The sequence below is a fragment of the Callithrix jacchus genome, chromosome 11 (assembly GCF_049354715.1).
Source record: "Callithrix jacchus isolate 240 chromosome 11, calJac240_pri, whole genome shotgun sequence".
Lineage (NCBI taxonomy): Eukaryota > Metazoa > Chordata > Mammalia > Primates > Cebidae > Callithrix > Callithrix jacchus.
Genome location: NC_133512.1, coordinates 74,055,304 through 74,073,020, shown reverse-complemented (window position 1 = coordinate 74,073,020; position 17,717 = coordinate 74,055,304). Strand labels below are relative to the sequence as shown.

Genomic DNA, 17,717 nt, shown 5'->3' with positions numbered 1-17,717 from the left:
CAACAACCCCCCATGACACAAGTTTACCTTTGTAACAAACTTGTACATGTACCCCTGAACTTAAATGCTTAAATTTTTTTAAAAGAAAGATTAATTGAAACCTATAAAATGGAAGAAAGTTTAAAATTAGGCAAATACTATGTACTAGGTGAAGAATAAATAGATATGCTAATAAGCATTTAATGTACCTTGTCTTAGATTTTATATTAAATAATAAATGGTTGAAAAGAAGTCGAGGGGCTCACAGAACACTGTAGTGGGAGAAGAGTCAAGAGAGATAAATGGTGTTTTCAAATAAAAATTGCAAGGAGTTGCTGGCCAAGAGGCCAGAGTTCCAACGGAAATGAAGAGAAGTTTGTCCAAAAGGAGGTTAACTAAAACGTCTTTAGCCTGAAGAGTTGGAGTAGAGAGCACAAGTCAGAGAAGACATGACTTTAAAGATCAGGCCCTGAGCCGAGCATGGTGGCTCACACCTGTAATCCCAGCACTTTGGGAGGCCAAGGCCGGTAGATCATGAGGTCAAAAGACCATCCTGGTCAATATGGTGAAACCCCGTCTCTACTAAAAATACAAAAATTAGTTGGGCGTGGTGGTGCATGCCTGTAGTCCCAGCTACTCAGGAGGCTGAGGCAGGAGAATTGCTTGAATCTGGGAGATGGAGGTTGCAGTGAGCAAAGTTCGTACCACTGCACTCCATCCTGGCAATAGAGCAAGACTGTCTCAAAGAGAAAAAGAAAAAAGATCAGGCCCTGAAAGCAGTCTCTTCCTCTGAAAAGTGATTGAAAGCTACCATCATATATTTCAACCAGGTAAATGAAATATTGCTGTAATGTTTAAAAGCAAGGACTCTATACTCAGACTGCCTGGGTTTGGATCCTGGCTTTACCCCTAATTGTGTGATATTTGTAAATCATGCAATAGCTCTGTGTCCCAGGAATAATGGATAATAGTATCTACCTTGTAGGGCTATTGACAGGATTCATTGAGTTGATTTTCGTAAAGCCCTACAGCAGTGCCTAGCAGGGGGTAAATTTCAATTCATAATAGGTGTTAGAATAACAATAAGTGTATGTACCAGCCACATTATTATTATTGCTACTTCTACTTTTCCCAAGCAGGGGACTTCAGATAATGACATTGAGCACATAGTGTGCTGTGCTTCTCAAGCCAGCTTTTAATTGCTGAGCCCTTTCTTTAAACAAAATTAATTAATTAGAACATATAAAGCCTAGATGTTCTGGTGGAATTGACTAGTGCCTGGAACACCTGCTGTCCTCCCTTCTCTTGACTCTCATGGAGACCCCTAGGGCATTACTGTGGAGCATATTTGGAAAACTGCTGGTGCAAGGGAAAGAATCCAAGGCCTCAAATCAAATACCTGGAATCAGGTCTTATCTACCATTAATGGGCTGTGTAACCTTCAGTAGGTTAATAACCTCCCTGCCCTGGCATTCCTGATCCATATATCGTAAGAATTAGACAAGTTTAGTGGCTTTCAAACTCTGCTCCCTTAAAGCCTAAGAGTTCCAGAGAAGCACATAGCAAGATTTGGGAAATAGGTAGTACAGAACCCCAGAACTTCAAGAGCTAGGGCTCCTCTGTTTTATTCATTGGAATTCCATATTAGTTTGAAGAATGAGTACCACTGCTAAAGACATTTTGACCAGATGATCTTAAAGGTTCCTTCAGGTTCAATTACTCTGTCATTATTCTTTAGAAATTTATGAGGTTTATTTATTGAACCAAAGTAGCAGAAGTAAGAATATTAATGAAGGCAACAAATAATGAATCTGAGAAAACTGAGTAATGGGAAAACAGTGTGGACGGTTCACAAGGTGCTGTGAAGTGAGATACATTGGTACATATGATATTTAGAGAAAAGGTAAAACCTCTGATACCTGAATCTTATTTTGATAATTTGGCTGACTGTGTTCATAGGAGCATAGGTTGGCACAATGACAACCAGGCTATGAACCAAGAAGAAATATTATGATAGGAATATTACATACTTACAGTCAGAAGACAACTAAAATGAACAATTATTTAAACATTGTATGTCGTAGGACTTTTCTTGGTGGTTAGTGATTTCAGAAAATATGTCCCTTCCAAAGCAAATGTCACATTGGTTATCACTGTGTTGCTATTAGAAGTGTATATGAACTCAGACACTATTGGCTTGACTGGTTTGAACAACGTATTTAAGTAAAAAATTTACCGTGTTCCCTTTGGTCATAGAATCTGTATTGATTAGTGAGCTTCCAGGCCATGTTTATGGCTTGGATTGGCCCTATGTTTAGTCCTCCTCATTTTCAGCTTTCTGAAAGCAAAGGAAAACTATAAACATATTTGAATATATAAAAAGAATAGTAGCATCTGTTTATGTGTAATTTCGATAATGATTAATATGCAACAATAAGGGCTAACACCCTTATAGGCTTCACATATGGTGTGAGTTGAAGGCCACCCAGTGATTTTTCTCTCCAATTATATTTCCCTTTTACCATTCAAAACTCTCACTGTTGAGCCTGTGTGTGTGTGTGTGTGTGTGTGTGTGTGTGTGTGTGTGTGAAGGCATAGTACTTTCACTGCCGAAATATGTTATCTTGAAGTGATATCACCCATGAACACTTCAGCATGGATTCATTTATCAGATTACTTTCACAGAGTTGGGTTCTGGGGTACTGACTGACACTAGAGCGTATTTACAGTGCAATTAGGACAGAATTCAGGAAGGTCTGTCTGTAGCAGGGAGGGGGAAGCTACATCCACACATTGGCCAGAGCAAGGAATGATGGGAGCCAGGAAGCCCTACTGGGCCCAGCAAACAAGATGTTGGCCGAAGGAAGGGCTCACTTATCAAGGGGAAATACATAGGCTAAACTTTGCCCTGTTGTGAGCTAAATAGTGCCTTGTACATAATTCATCTTCAGCAGATGATAGTTCAATCAAATTATTTTTTGCTGTAGGATGGTTTTGGCAAAAACTAAAGTTAAGATTTCATGCTATTTTTTTTGTTATTTAAAAAGATTTTTGTATGGCTAATTTTCTAAAATCAAGTTTCTTAAAGAGACATGATTTTCTTTTTAAAATTTGTTTAAATAATACATTTTGTGCCGGAAAGATTCTCTTAAAAGGAAACCCCTTCATATATAAAGCATAATTATTCCTTTAATAAGACATTTTTTTAATACATCTGCTACAAGGATGTTATTTTTTTCATCAATCCATGTACACTGCTCTGATTAAAAGAGGTAAAAGATACACATCTCCTTCAAATAGTGAATCTCCTTCAAATGGTTTTATTTTGTTATGATGGATTTTATTATGAAAGCTTTGAATAGCCCTCTTTTTAAGAAAATACTTTTTAAAAATGTAATTCTGTGTTTCAGCTCTTTATATGTTATGGTGACTATTGATTTCAGAAAAAAGTACCTTAAGAGCAGCTTTCTCCAGTACTAATATTTCTCTGCAAAACATTTATATCATGGTCTCCTGAAGAAGAAATTTTAATAAGCTGCCTCTCCGTACTTTTTATTCTTTAGGCTTTATTTGCATCTGCTGTTTTCAGAACAAGCCCACAACTGTTACAATGTCTTTGTATAGTAAAATCAGAAGACAGTTCTTAACCCAGATGTCTTGGTTTAAGCCTTCACTCCACTGTTCATTTATATTACTATTCTGATGTACTCCTCAAAAATATCATATCCCCACAATAAAGTTTAAGAATAAGCTTTTAAAAAGGTTTTAAAAATATGTTTTCATCAAACGTATTATAAGATTTGAAATTAACCCTTTTCTATTTGTTTCCAGGGCTACAGCAACACACCGGGGCCAGGTTATTTTCAAGGATGCCTTAGCCCAGCAGTTGTGTGAACAAGGAGGTAAGAGTCATATTTGATTTGTTTGTGTTGTGTCTAAACTATTCATGGTAGGTCCTATGGGCCTCTGTACTAAGTAAGCATTTCATTATAATTACTTAATCATAATGCTTTAAAAATTTAAGTATTGACCATTTCATATCACTAATAATTATTTAGTTATTACCGATAAAAATCTATAGAATTATAGAATTCTGAAGATACTGTGAGCAAAAGAAAATTTATTTTCATAATTTTTTCTAATGAATTACCTTTAGTTATTCTAAAAGTACAAATCTTAGTAGTAATTTTTAAATTCTACAAAATACGTCTGCCTAATTTACGACTTAAATGTCTTATCAGCTTTCTTGAAAATGTTTCTGATTATTGCTTTTAACATTTCATCATGTTATACATAATTATGTGTACAGTATCTGTGGGCCTGTTTCAACTGTATGCACTATTAATTTCAGACTTGTGTGGCTAGACATTGGATCAATTTAGATTAAAGTTTACATAATATCAGATATATATGACCAGGGTGCACACATATGCACACCCAAACACATGCACCACATTGAAGAAGTTAAAACCAGGATCTGTGCTCCAATGCACATTTATTTCTCCTATCTCTTGAGTTTCTACCCTACTTTGTGTTTTCATTATCACATTTACCACTTCATAGAAAATTTTTCTCTGGAAAGGGCTGGATATTACCCTAGAGAGACTGAGCTTCTCAAGTGTGGGGACTATGCCTTAAGGGGCTTTGGTTCCCCAGACGATGACATAGAGCTTGGCGTCTAAGTCATTCTAAAAATGTTGATAGATTGAATACAAGTTTGTCTCAGCTGTACATATATTCCTTGATTTCACCATCTTGATAATGAAAACATTTTATGTTGGTCTTTGTAAATGTCATGCCATTTTCATTGTTTACTGTAAGTATAGTATTAATTTTTGTTTGAAATTACATTGGGGGAATTTATTAACTTTTAGAATTATATTATTGTATTTAAAGGAAATTTCTATTAATTATCTTTCTGCTAAAGAGTATCTGATGGACTTTGGAGAGAAATTAGGAAAAATTATTGGTTTGTGAAATACCTAAGAAAATACCATTTATTATTAGTTATATATATCACAATATGGCTTTAAGTGATGTGATGCTTAATGATTATTAATGGCAAAATCCTAATCATACACATAGTTCTTGAATTATAAAACTTCATTCCAATTATAGTTTCAAACATATTATCAGTATTCCTGGGTTTAACCATCTGGCTTCACTTTGCCTCTCCTACCTGCAACTTTTGAGAATACAAATATTAAAATGTGTCTTTGTAGGTAGGCTCAAGAATTCGCTTATTATACAAATCTTCTTCTAGACTATGAAATCACTCACATTATTGAAAATATAGAATACCACATAACAATGAACATTAATATCCTGGAAATTTTATAGTGCTGGAAAAAGAAGTATCTAATTTTACTAATATTTACCGTTGTCTAAAATCTGATTTCTTTTAAGCGTTAAATTTTTTAGCCTTTTCTATTGTAAATGAGTTATTGGGATTGGGTTCACTTAAAATGAAAAGAAAAACCAGTGGGAAAAATTTCTTAACCAGTGAGGAAAAAAAAATGCCTTCTATAGTAGTATTACACATGAGCATGATTTACATGATGGTAGATGTGATTGTTACTAAAAATGCTGTACAAGCCAGGACCAGAAGAAAAACACTGAGCTTTTCAATAGCATCTTGCTCATTGAAAGCATATCAGTCTATCCAAGATAAAGTGAAAAATAATGCTAACAAGAGTGATGGCTTTCTACTGTCAGGGAATAATAAGGAAAATAATTAATGCTATAAACTATTTATTTATTCTGGCCTTATCTACTTTTAATTAAAACATTAATTATCTCCTCAAATAAAATAACCTAATTTTATTGTGTAATCATTTTTTATATTTTGAATGAGGAATACCTAATGTATTTATTAGAGGAAAAACAATTGCAGTCGCTATATACCATAGCATAGTGCCTTTCCATTTTAACCTGCTCAGTATGTTTGTTGATTTTAATTAAACAATTCAAGCAAAGCAGACTTTTCTGTATTCCTTGCTAAAGGTATTGAAAAAGTAAAAGGATTAGAAAATGTACTTGTAATATCTTAGAGAGTCTGTAATCTTAATCCCTTTTCTTATAAAGCATTCATTGTAAGTTTTTTGTTTTTGTTTTTGTTTTTTTTTTTTTTTTGAGATGAAGTCTCACTCTGTCACCCAGGCTGGAGTGCAATGGCACAATCTTGGCTCACCATAACCTCTGCCTCCTGGGTTCAAGCGATTCTCCTGCCTCAGCCTCCCGAATAGCTGGGATTATAGGATTGTGTCATTGCACCCAGCTAATTTTTTGTGTTTTTAGTAGAGATGGGGTTTCACCATGTTGGCCAGGCTGGTCTTGAACTCCTGACCTCAGGTAATCCATCGGCCTTCCAAAGTGCTAGGATTACAGACATGAGCCACTACAGCCAGCCAAAAGTCTTTATTCTGCAGAACTGTGTACAGCACCTGCAAGACCTCTGACCTAGTTCACAGTGCTAAATGTGGACTTGAAAGTGAAAAGGACTCATTTCCTGTTCTTGAGGAGCTGATAGGCTAGGATGTAAATAACAGATCTATGGATCACAGAGGTAGCTAATTATCACCCTGGGGGTGTTAGGAAAGACATCCCAGGAAGATAAACCTGAATGGCCAGTGAGGTTTAGGAAAAAAGGAGAGGAAGCCGAGTGCAATGGTTCACACCTGTAATCCTAGCACTTTGATAGGCCAAGGTGGGCAGATCACTTGAGGTCAGGAGTTCCAGACCAGCCTGGCCAACGTGTTGAAACCCTGTCTCTACTGAAAATACAAAAATTAGCGAGGTGTGGCCGTGGGTTCCTGTAATCCCAGCCACTTGGGAGGCTGAGGCAAGAGAATAGCTTGAACCTAGATGGAGGTTGCAGTGAGCCAAGATCACGCCACTGAACTCCAGCCTGAGCAACAGTGAGACTCTATCTCAAAAAAAAGAAAGAAAGAAAAAGAGCCATCTACCTCCTCCTTCCCATTCTCACTGACCCACCTTACATCAGGCCCCTGTGCCTCCTTTGGGAATTGCCGAATCACCTCCTTTGTGATTTTTCTGCTTCCATTTTCATGGTACCTTTATTTTCATGGTGTTATAATTAGCTTCCTAAAATAGAAATATGCCTCTATCATTTGCCTGCTTAAAACCCTTCACTATCTCAATTGGAACCAATAGTTTATCTTCAGAGTAAAATTGCTACTGCTTATGACACATGCAAGGACAATCCCTTACAATCTGGCTTCAGTTTGCCTCTCCTACCTCATTTCTTGCCATCCTCTCTCATTTTTACCTTGAAACTCCCTAAATGGACCTTGCTCTATCATCCTGGTGATATCTGCACCCTATACTCTCCCAATTTTCTTTGCCTGGGCTATCCTTTTACGTCCTTTCGTTCTGTCTGACTCGGGCCGTCAGACCCTGATTAGGGTATTATTCCCTCCCTCTGGAGAAAACATCTCTGATTGCCTCCCTCTCCTGGAAGGGTTGTCAAGCTGGTCTAGACAACCCTCATACCTAACTCTCTCTATAGAATTGTCAAGCCACATTAAATAGGAACACTCTCAACACTGTTACGTGCCAGATACCACTCCAAGCAGTCTACAGACTCATCTAATCTTCACAGCAACTCTCTGAAAAAGAAACTATTATTATCTACACTTTGAAGATGAGAAAACAAAGGCACAGGGAGAGAAACTTACTTGTGCATTCACTCATTCATTTGACAACTATTTATTGCATGTTGTCATAAGGACATTATCACAATGCGTTGTCGGCCATAAGATATATGCTCCTTGAGGGTAACAACTGTGATTTTTAGTATGGAATCTCTAAAGCTTCTCACAATATCTGGTGCACAGTATACACCCCATAAATGTTTATCGAATGAATGAGCAAACAATTAAACTATAAGAGTCTGATAGATAAGAAAGAGGAGGCAACCCAGTAATTCATTACAGCTAAACCATGAGGCATGGAAAGGTAAGTGGAGCAGATCATGCAGGGCCTTCTGTTAATGCTCAGGGACTTAGGCGTTCTACTGCAGGCAGTGGGAAGGAAGCAGGAGAGTGATAGAACAATTAAAGAAAACCTCATGGGGATTGGAGGTGGAATGTGTTGCAGGGTTATTGACAGATTAAAGGCAGATGACAGGCAGACAAGGGATGACAGATTACTATGAAAAGAGAAATAAATGCTGAGTAAAGTTGAGGCTTTGAAAAAATATGATCACTATACATTTTATGTATTACTATGGACCCCATGAATATGTACCATTATTATGGGTATCTTAAATTAGATCTTGGAGGCCAGAAAGAAGGGGATATGTTAGAGAGACCTGGAGAAGGTATGCGGGGAAGGGTGGGTGAGGACAGGGAGGAGATCCGGGCTACTCTGTCACTTCTGACCTGGGTGACTGGGTGGACAGTGATGCCAAGAACAGAAGAAATGAAGAAAATGTTAGAGGTGTGGAAGGAAAGATAATCAATTGCACTTCCACATGTTGGCTCTGAGGGAATTGCAGAGTCTCCAGCAGCCTGCTGAGAAGGGGGCCTGTCACTGGCTGGGGCAGCCAGGGAGATTTGAGAGCCATCAGCCTATTGATGCTGGGGAGGCAATGCATTCATCAGGGAGATGCTTAGAGCAGGGAGGAAGGGGCCAAATGAGAAAGGCAGTGACTGAGCAGGGGCAGGAAGAAGAAGGAACTCTGGAGAAGAGGCAAGCCTCTGAAGTGGGGGGAACTGTGGGAAGAAATCTCAGCATGGTAGAGGTATCCAACAAGGACAAATGGAGAGAATGAAGGATAGAAGAGGATTTTAGGGTTTTACAGTCAGAAGGTGATTAGCATTTGGGCTGGGTGTGATGGCTTACACCTGTAATCCCAGCACTTTGGGAGGCTGAGGCAGACAGATCACCTGATGTCAGGAGTTTGAGACCAGTCTAGCTAAGATAGTGAAGCCCCATCTCTACTAAAAATACAAAAATATTAGCCAGGTGTGGTGGTGGGTACCTGTAGTCTCAGCTACTCAGGAGGCTGAGGCAAGAGAATCGCTTGAACCCGGGAGGCAGAGGTTGCAGTGAGCCCAGATTGTACCACTACACTCCAGCCTGGGCAACAGAGCAAGACTGCCTCTCAAAAAAAAAAAAAAAAGAAAAAGTAGGTGATTGGCAATTTAACTGGAAATTAGGGTGGTTTTAAGCAAGGAAAGACTATGTGAGGCAGCTTTGTATCATGGAAAGCTTCTCGCTCAGTCTGTGGAGTCAGGCAGACAAGGGAAGACAGATTCTTGTGAGATGAGAAATAAATGCTGGGCAGTTTACAGTTGAGGCTTTGAAAAAAATATAAACACTGTATATTATATGTATTACTGTGAACCCCATGAATATGTACCCTTATTATTTGTCAATTAAAAAATAATTTTTTTAAAAGAAAGGAGAGAGGTAGGCACCCAGAGAGGAAAGAATTCTGGATTTTTTCTCTCTCTCTAGACCAGAGTGTATTTATTACAGGCTTCCAGTACCTTGCAGCCAAACACCACCAAGAACACACCTAGCTCAAGTTAAATAGGTTGAACGGGTTGATTTAGTGCTTGTCATAGTGTGGGAGAAGGCAAACCATGGGAGAACCATGGGGCATCTCAAGGAGAGGATGTTACAGAAGGAATTGTTATTATAAGATTTGAGCTGTATTTGGTGATTGGGGCAGGATTTAAGAAAGTGGAGCATTGCTCTAGATTGGATGAGGTCAGGAAGTAGGGGAATTCTGTGGTTAGTATCTCAATAAATCTACCACAAGGGCAGACTAGAGTGACGCTTCTGCTGAAATTGATAAGCAGCAGTCGCTGCTACGAGCCAGGAGAGAGGGTGCTTGGCACATTGTGACTTAGCTGGTACTAAAGTTGTGTCTGTGTTGAGACATGATTAAGAAATAAATGTATCTCTATCTTGATTCATTATGGTCACAGAGTAGACTTGTGAAAGTTGGTGTTCTGTGAAGTTGTTTATGTTCAATAGGAGGACACCAAAGCCCGGCAGAGATTGCCAGGCCAGGTTCTGGATATCAGAGGCCACTTTTTTCTTAATTGGGGCTGAGGAGAGAATGCAAGTGGACAGTGATTTACTTTTGTATTTTAGTTTTTACGAGGGCTTTGAAATCACAAGGAAGTGGATTGTCTTATTTGCACTGCTATAAGAGTGTCACAGGCTTGGTAATTGATAAAGAACAGAAATTTACTTTCTCACAGTTCCAAAGGCTGGGAAGTTAAAAATCAAGGCACTGGCAGGTTTGGTTGTCCGGTGAAGGCTGCTTCAAACATCTAAGATGGAGCCTTGATGATGTTTCCTCCAAGAGGAGGAATGCCATGTCTTCAGATGGCAGAGGACAAAAGGGCAAGCCAGCTAAACGTTGCATAAAGCCTCCTTTATAAGGATCTTAATCTCATTCACAGGGGGAGTAACCCTCATGACCTAATCACTGCTTAAAGGCTCCACCTCTTACTACTGTCACCTGGGGATGCATTCAAATCACAACGTGGATTCAAGCTTTAGTTGTGTGACCTTACTTTCCAGGGTCCCTGACCCAAAGCACAGGTTCAGTACATCTTAAGGGAAAAGACTTTGCTGGAGCAAAATTTTATTCAAGGTCAGTTGGTGTGAAATAAAAAGCATAAGTACGTCAGTGGGGTAAAATTGCGAATGATTAATTTTTTTAAATGTACCTCTATTTCGTATTTTTTTTTACAATGAACTAACATTATTTGTATTATAAAGAAATAGCACACATTTCCTCCAAAAAGTATACTTATGGGGTTAGACTTAGGAAAGAGGAGGGGCGAGTCTGCTGTGGCAAGGGAAATAAATCAAAGGAAAATTCTAAATTACTCCTATGCCTCCTCTTATATGACAACTTACCTGATACCCTTAACATGCTCTGTCTCTGTTGTATTATAATTATTTTTTAAACACTTTTTTCTCCCAACTGAGAGCTTTGTGAGGGCAGGAACCATTATTAAACTTTTATTCAACATTTAATAATGCTTGAAACATAGACTCAATAAATGTTTGCTGAGTAATCAACTTAAACATTTTACAATTGAAAAATCACTGTCCTTACTGAAAAATCTTTAACCATGAACATTTGTTATGGACCATGATGAGGCAGTGTGGCTGCTACGAGCAATGTTCCTCACACTGATCTCTGGTTGTAAAATGCATGTGCCAGCATATTACAAATTTCTGAAAGTTGTTCATGGACTTTCATGTAAACTGTAAGAAGTCCCCTTAATGATCCTGGAACATAGACCAGGTTCACAGATTTTTAAAATGTATCTCTGAGGTTCCAAGTAATTGTAAACACATCCCCATCTGAGTTCTGCTGTCATGTCATGGTGCAGACAAGGAGCTAGAGTTTTCCCATCTTTAGTCTGGGGTGGAGGGTTGGCTGGGCTGTATACCCTCAATTGTTTTGAAAGTAAAAGATGCTTAGGTTCATTCAGTAGCTGCAAAACATAAAGAATGAAATTATTCAATATTTAGTACTAAACAAAAATTACTTAATGCTTACCATGTGCCAGCCTCTGTACTAGGCTGGGTCTTGGAATACAGCAATGAACAGAGCAAAGATCCCTGCTGTCACAAAGCCTACATTGCAGTGAAGAGGAGACAGACAGTAAATAGGAGACATAAGAAATGAATAAATGTGGTACCATGTCAGAAGGTGGGAAGTGTTGTAGGGGGAGAAAGACCACTAAAATAGAGCACAGTAAGAGCATACAGTTGGGTGGAGGGGAAGAGGCTGATTGCAGTTTTAAATAGGGTAGCAGCTAAGTCCGGTAGATCTCACTGAGAAGGTGACGTTAGAGCAAAGACTAAGAAGGGGGTAAAGAAGTTAGCCAAGTGATTATCTAGGGAATTGTCCAAAATGTCAGTAAGTGATTTTAAAGATAAACATGGTAGTGTTTTTTGAAGTAGAGTTAAAGATGACTGAACAAAGAATAGAGACAATATCAGAAGAGACTAAAAACTTGAAAGGAATTAGGAGAAATCAGGTTTTGTGCAGAAATTATTACTAAACAATCTAAAAAGAGCTGCATACCTAATATGTCTCTCTCTGAACCACATGAGTACTATTGAAAATGTTAATATGAGTGTGGTATATATAGACTTAGGATGAGAACTAATATTTAAATTTATGCTATGATCATGGAACTATAGATTCTTTATCTGTGGATTAGTGATGATGCAAAGCAAGCTAGCGACAAAATAAACAATACTTGTGAGCGACAGGCCTGGAATTCAAATCTCTGGACTCACAGCCCAGTGTTGATTCCATTATACCAAGTAGATTCTTAAAGTTAAAAAAAATTAAACATTCTGTCAGGAACCACAGATGCTTTCTGCCAGGCTCAGCAGATTTTCAGCTGTTCATCACCCTCAGAACAGTGAGTGGTAGAAAGTGTGGCTATGCTCTCTAAGGGCCGTTGGATCATGGTGGTAGACAGTATATATGCTTTATCCCAAATGCAAACTCTTTGCAATTTTTAAATTGTTTGTATTAAGGATTGGTGAAAGTTTACTTCAACTGTGAGATAGAGAGGGGAGTAGAGGAAAGTTTAAGCAAGTAAGTCCATAAAGTGAATGGGATGTTTAACCTCCTTTGATATTCTTTAGCACTTTAAGGTTAACTTTATACCCAAATATTGTAAAAATTGGAGATCAGATCTACCAAAATCTTCTCCTGGCCATCCTAGGTTATTTAACATCTTGTATTACTCGGTATCTTCCCAATACCTTGAAATACGAAGTCTTTATTAATTCAGACTTGTTTCTGAATAGACAAGATTATCACTACCTGCCTAAGTTTCCTGAAAACCTTGGAAAGAACACAAATTCTTTGGTGCCCTGAATTTACACAGTTAAGGCAAAAGTGGTATGAATGTGTCAGCATGACTGCCACTGGTCCAGCAGCGTCCACACATCACAGTTGAAGATGGGACAGGGAGAATAATTGTGTGTGTGTGTGTGTGTGTGTGTGTGTGTGTATTCATTGGCCTGTGAGCTTCTTGGCATTCCCTCTTCAAACACACACATTGATTATTTAGCAAGACCAGATGGCAGGCTTAGTGGCCTGACAGCAGTCATGCCCTGTAGTGCCCCCAAAGGGAATGTGCCATTTATAAACCACCCTGGAATTCTCTGTTGTTGGGTTGATGGAAGTGGCTATAACTAAAGGCAAACGTTTTATGTCAGGAGGAAAGAGGTCAGACTTACAGCTGGTATAGAAAACCTTGGCTGCTTTCTGCCAGGCTTAGCAGATTTTCAGCTGTTCATCACCCTCAGAACAGTGAGTGGTAGAAAGCGTGGCTATGCTCTCTAAGGGCGGTTGGATTATGGTGGTAGGCAGTATATATGCTTCATCCCAAATGCAAACTCTTTGCAATTTTTTAAATCGTTTGTATTAAGGATTGGTGAAAGTTTACTTAAACTGTGAGATGGAGAGGGACAGAGGAAAGTTTAAACAAGCAACTCCATAAAGTGAATGGGATGTTTAACCTCCTTTGATATTTTTTAGCACTTTAAGGATAACTTTATACCCAAATATTGTAAAAATTATACATCAGATCTACCAAAATCTTCTCCTGGTCATCCTTGGTTATTTAACAGCTTATATTATTAGGTATCTTCCCAATATCCTGAAATGCAAAGTCTTTATTAATTCAGACTTGCTTCTCTCTGATTGTCGGAACTGGGTTTTAACATATCTACTTTAATTGTTGAAAAGAAAAGTAAACACTGATGTATTTCACTTGAATGTGCCCATTGTTAAGCATTTGCTAGTCAAAGACATCTGTGCTCCCCTTGGCTATTTTGTAGCTTATATTTCATTTTAGTGGTTACAGTTCCCCTTCATGACATCCCTAGGCTTTGTGATTTATAAACAAACAGAAATGAATTAAGAGGCTCAGGGAAAACCATCCAGGAACTCCGGATCTTGCTTCAAGGTCTTACAAACTACCCAACAAAGCAAGAAACGAAAGCTCTCCTGGGGCGATGGCAGGCAGAAAGTATCCCTCAGTAATTCTGAAGACAAGCAGATTAAGGGGAATGACAAAGAACTGATTCACATGACCATAGTACAATTTCTTGCTATTGACTCTGGGCAGGTCTGATTATTCTTTTAATTTCCTAAAGAATGGTGTTTTGGACTGGTGCTGTTTATCCCAAGGTAATTGAACATAGATTTAAACAGACTTCTTTTCAGCTCTGAGGGCTATATACATTCCCACTTGACAGCTTTATCTAGTCCAAAGTCAAAATTTTTAGATTTATGCCCAAGAAGAATTTTTCACTGAGTTATTTTGGGTGCCCATGGAAGTATTCTTTCTACAGATGCTGCTATATAACCTGCTTGATTCCTCCATATATTGAAGGACAAAGACCAAGTTTGGATCTCTGAAATCATTTGGGGAAGGGTATTTTGTATGTTATAAACATACGTAAATCACAATTTTGTTTTGGCTTGTGAAATATTTCATCAAATTTATTAATCCAACCTTGTTTTTAATGTACATATGAAAATTCAATTGTTTCATGTAAAACTTAGTATAGATTTTTTTATAATCAAGTTTTTAAGAGTTGAAATTCATTGGTATTAATATAAATATTGTGCTGTATCCCCAGTGGGCATATGTGAAACACCGTACCCGACCCAGGGGACATGTGTGGCAACATAAGGCAGTCTCACATTCCATTATTAAGAAGCTTATAGTATAGATATACTAGTACAAACCTGGAAGAGAAAGACCAAGACACATTTGCAGAAAAATATAAACTTAGTGGAATGGTGTTCCTCTCATCTCCTCTGAGGCCTTGCTGCAATAATTTTGCCTTCTCTTTCTCGTAGCTTCAGTATCTTCCTCTTCCATGGCCGCCTCCTTCTCTGTGCTTAAATATGCTGAAGCCGCTGCTACTTTAACAAGTATTTTGTCTTGAACTTCGGGTACCCCCTGCTATGTTTCCTTCTTACACTCCAGCTTCTTGAAAGAGCGGTGTGTGTCGCCAGGCTTTTGTCCTACCCCTGCCATATGGCCTTGACCACCAGCCCTCCCTGGAAACCATCATCCTCAAGGTCACCAGTAACCCACTAAGTGCCAACCAATCCAGAGGACTCGGATCCTCACCCTATCTGACTTCCATTTTCTTTCTCAGTTTCTATGAGTTGTTCTTCTTCCCACATCACACATTCTGCAGTTGAGCTTCTTTTTGTACTTTTATATTGTCTGTTGATCTCATTCACACCTACAATTTTCATGTCCCTAGCTCTCCACTTGATTGGTGCTTATACAAAGAGTCAAGAAGGCAAAGTGATGTCGAACATGAAGTTTGCGTGGTTTGAATTTCTGCTCTGGCACTATCTAGCCATGTATCCTTTCTGAGTCTCAATTCCCTCATCTGTAAAATAAGGACAATGATACTATCAACCATTTCCAAGAGCCTGGTATGATATTCTGTGCCCAAAAGGAACATCTTAAGGTTGTGAGGATTAAATGTCGTGTTGAAGTGCATAGCACAGTGACTAGCACATGCTCTCTAGATGTTAGCTCTCACTATTATTACGGGACTCTACATTTCGGTGTCATTTAGGTACCTTGAACTCAATTTATTCTAAACTGAACTTTACTTCCCTCGAATCTGCACCCCTCCATTGCAGTTCTGGTTAGCATCTTCGTAATCACACCAGTCACTAAACAGAGACCTAGGTAACACATTTCTTTGCTCATTCCTTTTTCTCATCCATGTCTATACCCAGTGCATCTAAGGCCAATTTACATAGTATCTCTTAAACCAACCCTTTTCTTTCCATGCCTACTGCTATTTTCTTTTATTCAGGCCTTTCACACATTGATCAAAATACTCCTGGCCTTAAACCCCAAAACTACCCTCTATTTCCCCCCAGTTTAGCCTGGTTTTCAGGACTTCCCTGATCTGTCCCGCCTCTCTCTCTCCAACCTCATCTCCACATTTAGGATTCTTCCATACCCATCGCCCTCACTTAAGACCAGACTCTCTATTTCAGTTGTAATAAGTACTTCCTTTATTAGAGATGCCATCAGTTAGACAACAGAGGAGGTATTGAGGAAAGTACACCAGGGAAAGGAATTGGCATATATGAGCTACAGTGATAGGGTCAGGATGGCATCTCTGATGAAGGAAGTACTTATTACAACTGAAATAGAGAATCTGGTCTTATCCTTAAAAATCTAGCTAAAGTCTCTCCTCCCCATATCATCTTTATTTTTATCACTCTCCCACCTTATATTTGCTAACCAAATTTAGTTTACCATATTGTATGTAATGCATTGACTTCTAAATGTATTTTGTACTGCACTTTGGATCCCTTTTATATTCCCAGAACTTGGCACAGTGCTTGACATTTAGCAGACACTCAAATACTAGATAAGGAAATGAGTGAACCATATAATGCAAGGATACCTTTCCAAAATTGCCAAATTACTATTATTGCCTTAACTGCCAGCCAATCTGTACTTCCCATGTCCCCAGAAGTGCTTTTACATCTGTATTTAGGCATTGTGCACTCTTTTCATTGATGAACTTTATTAGATAGAGTAGCCCAATAGAACTCGGAGTTGAATGGATGGTATTTGAGATGATATTCGCTTTATTCCTCAGTGTCCTCTATGAAAAACTACAGGATAAACTTCTATCCAGTCTGTGTACCTGCAATCACTATCCTTCTCCTGAACAGCATGTGTTCTTTTAAAGTTATGAACTCTTCCATTTTTGTAACTTTATGGCTTGAGAACCAAATTGAAGTCTTGGGGGCATGCATCTTGCATATATATCTCAGCATGGGACGTATTATTTTTCTACCCTCGTTTGTCATCATCATTGATTTCTCCCCTTTATTATCTTGTTCAACTGTCTGCTATTTTTTGTAAGTAGCCTTAAATCTATCTTAGAGCAAGGCAGATTGTACAGTTCATCACTAGGCATGTAGAGGAAAGCAAAAAGAAATATGAAGAAAAGTAAAGGAAGAAGATGACATGTACAAGCAATAAGGAAGAAAAGGAACAGAGGAGATGATTAGAATTTTCCAACAATAATGATTTTAGTAATATTGGCTTGCTGATGTTATCAGAATCCATTCAACTGGCATTTTTGGAACTGCCATGTATGAGACATTGTGCTCAGCTTTGGGAATGCAGAGGTATTCCAGATAGAGTCTCTTTACTCAGGAATTTACAGTCTGATCAGCTCTAATTTCTACTGTGGCCTTTAAGATTGTGACTGAGATAAAGAGAAGAAACTTTTCCCCAAAGGGGACCCTTTCCCCACCCATGGAAAATTAACTATTTTAGTTAGAGTGTCAGTGAAGCTTCTATGTACTTGAGGTACTAAGCAAAGTACTTCAAAATGTGGGTGGATTCAATTCAAAGTTTTTTTCTTAGTCATAAACCAGTTTAAGTATAGGTGGTCTAGGGCTGGCAGGGTGCTTCTACCATGCACAGCATGTAGCTTCCATATCTAGGGGCCAAGCTGGCTGTTCCAGCACTCACCATCGCCTACAGCAGGGAGGGGAAAGGGTCAAGGAAGCATGCCCATTCCTTTAGGGCATTACCCAGCCCTGAAAGTGACCCTGGTCACTTCTGCTCACCTCACATGGGTAGAACTTAATTCCTTTCTCATAGGAAGCTATAAGGGAGGCTGAGAACTAGACTTCCAAC

The 17,717-nt window shown here is 38.6% G+C and overlaps 1 protein-coding gene across 7 annotated transcripts in view; it reads left to right on the top strand.

Moving 5' to 3' along the window:
* The window catches only part of RELN (reelin), a 559,409-nt gene that overhangs the window by 233,206 nt on the left and 308,486 nt on the right, over nucleotides 1-17,717 (top strand). For all 7 annotated transcript variants that reach the window (XM_002751683.6, XM_002751684.6, XM_078343077.1 and 4 more), the window contains one exon: nucleotides 3,811-3,881. In XM_002751683.6, the coding sequence (XP_002751729.4) occupies nucleotides 3,811-3,881 (71 nt within the window). The remainder of the gene's footprint in view (nucleotides 1-3,810; nucleotides 3,882-17,717) is intronic.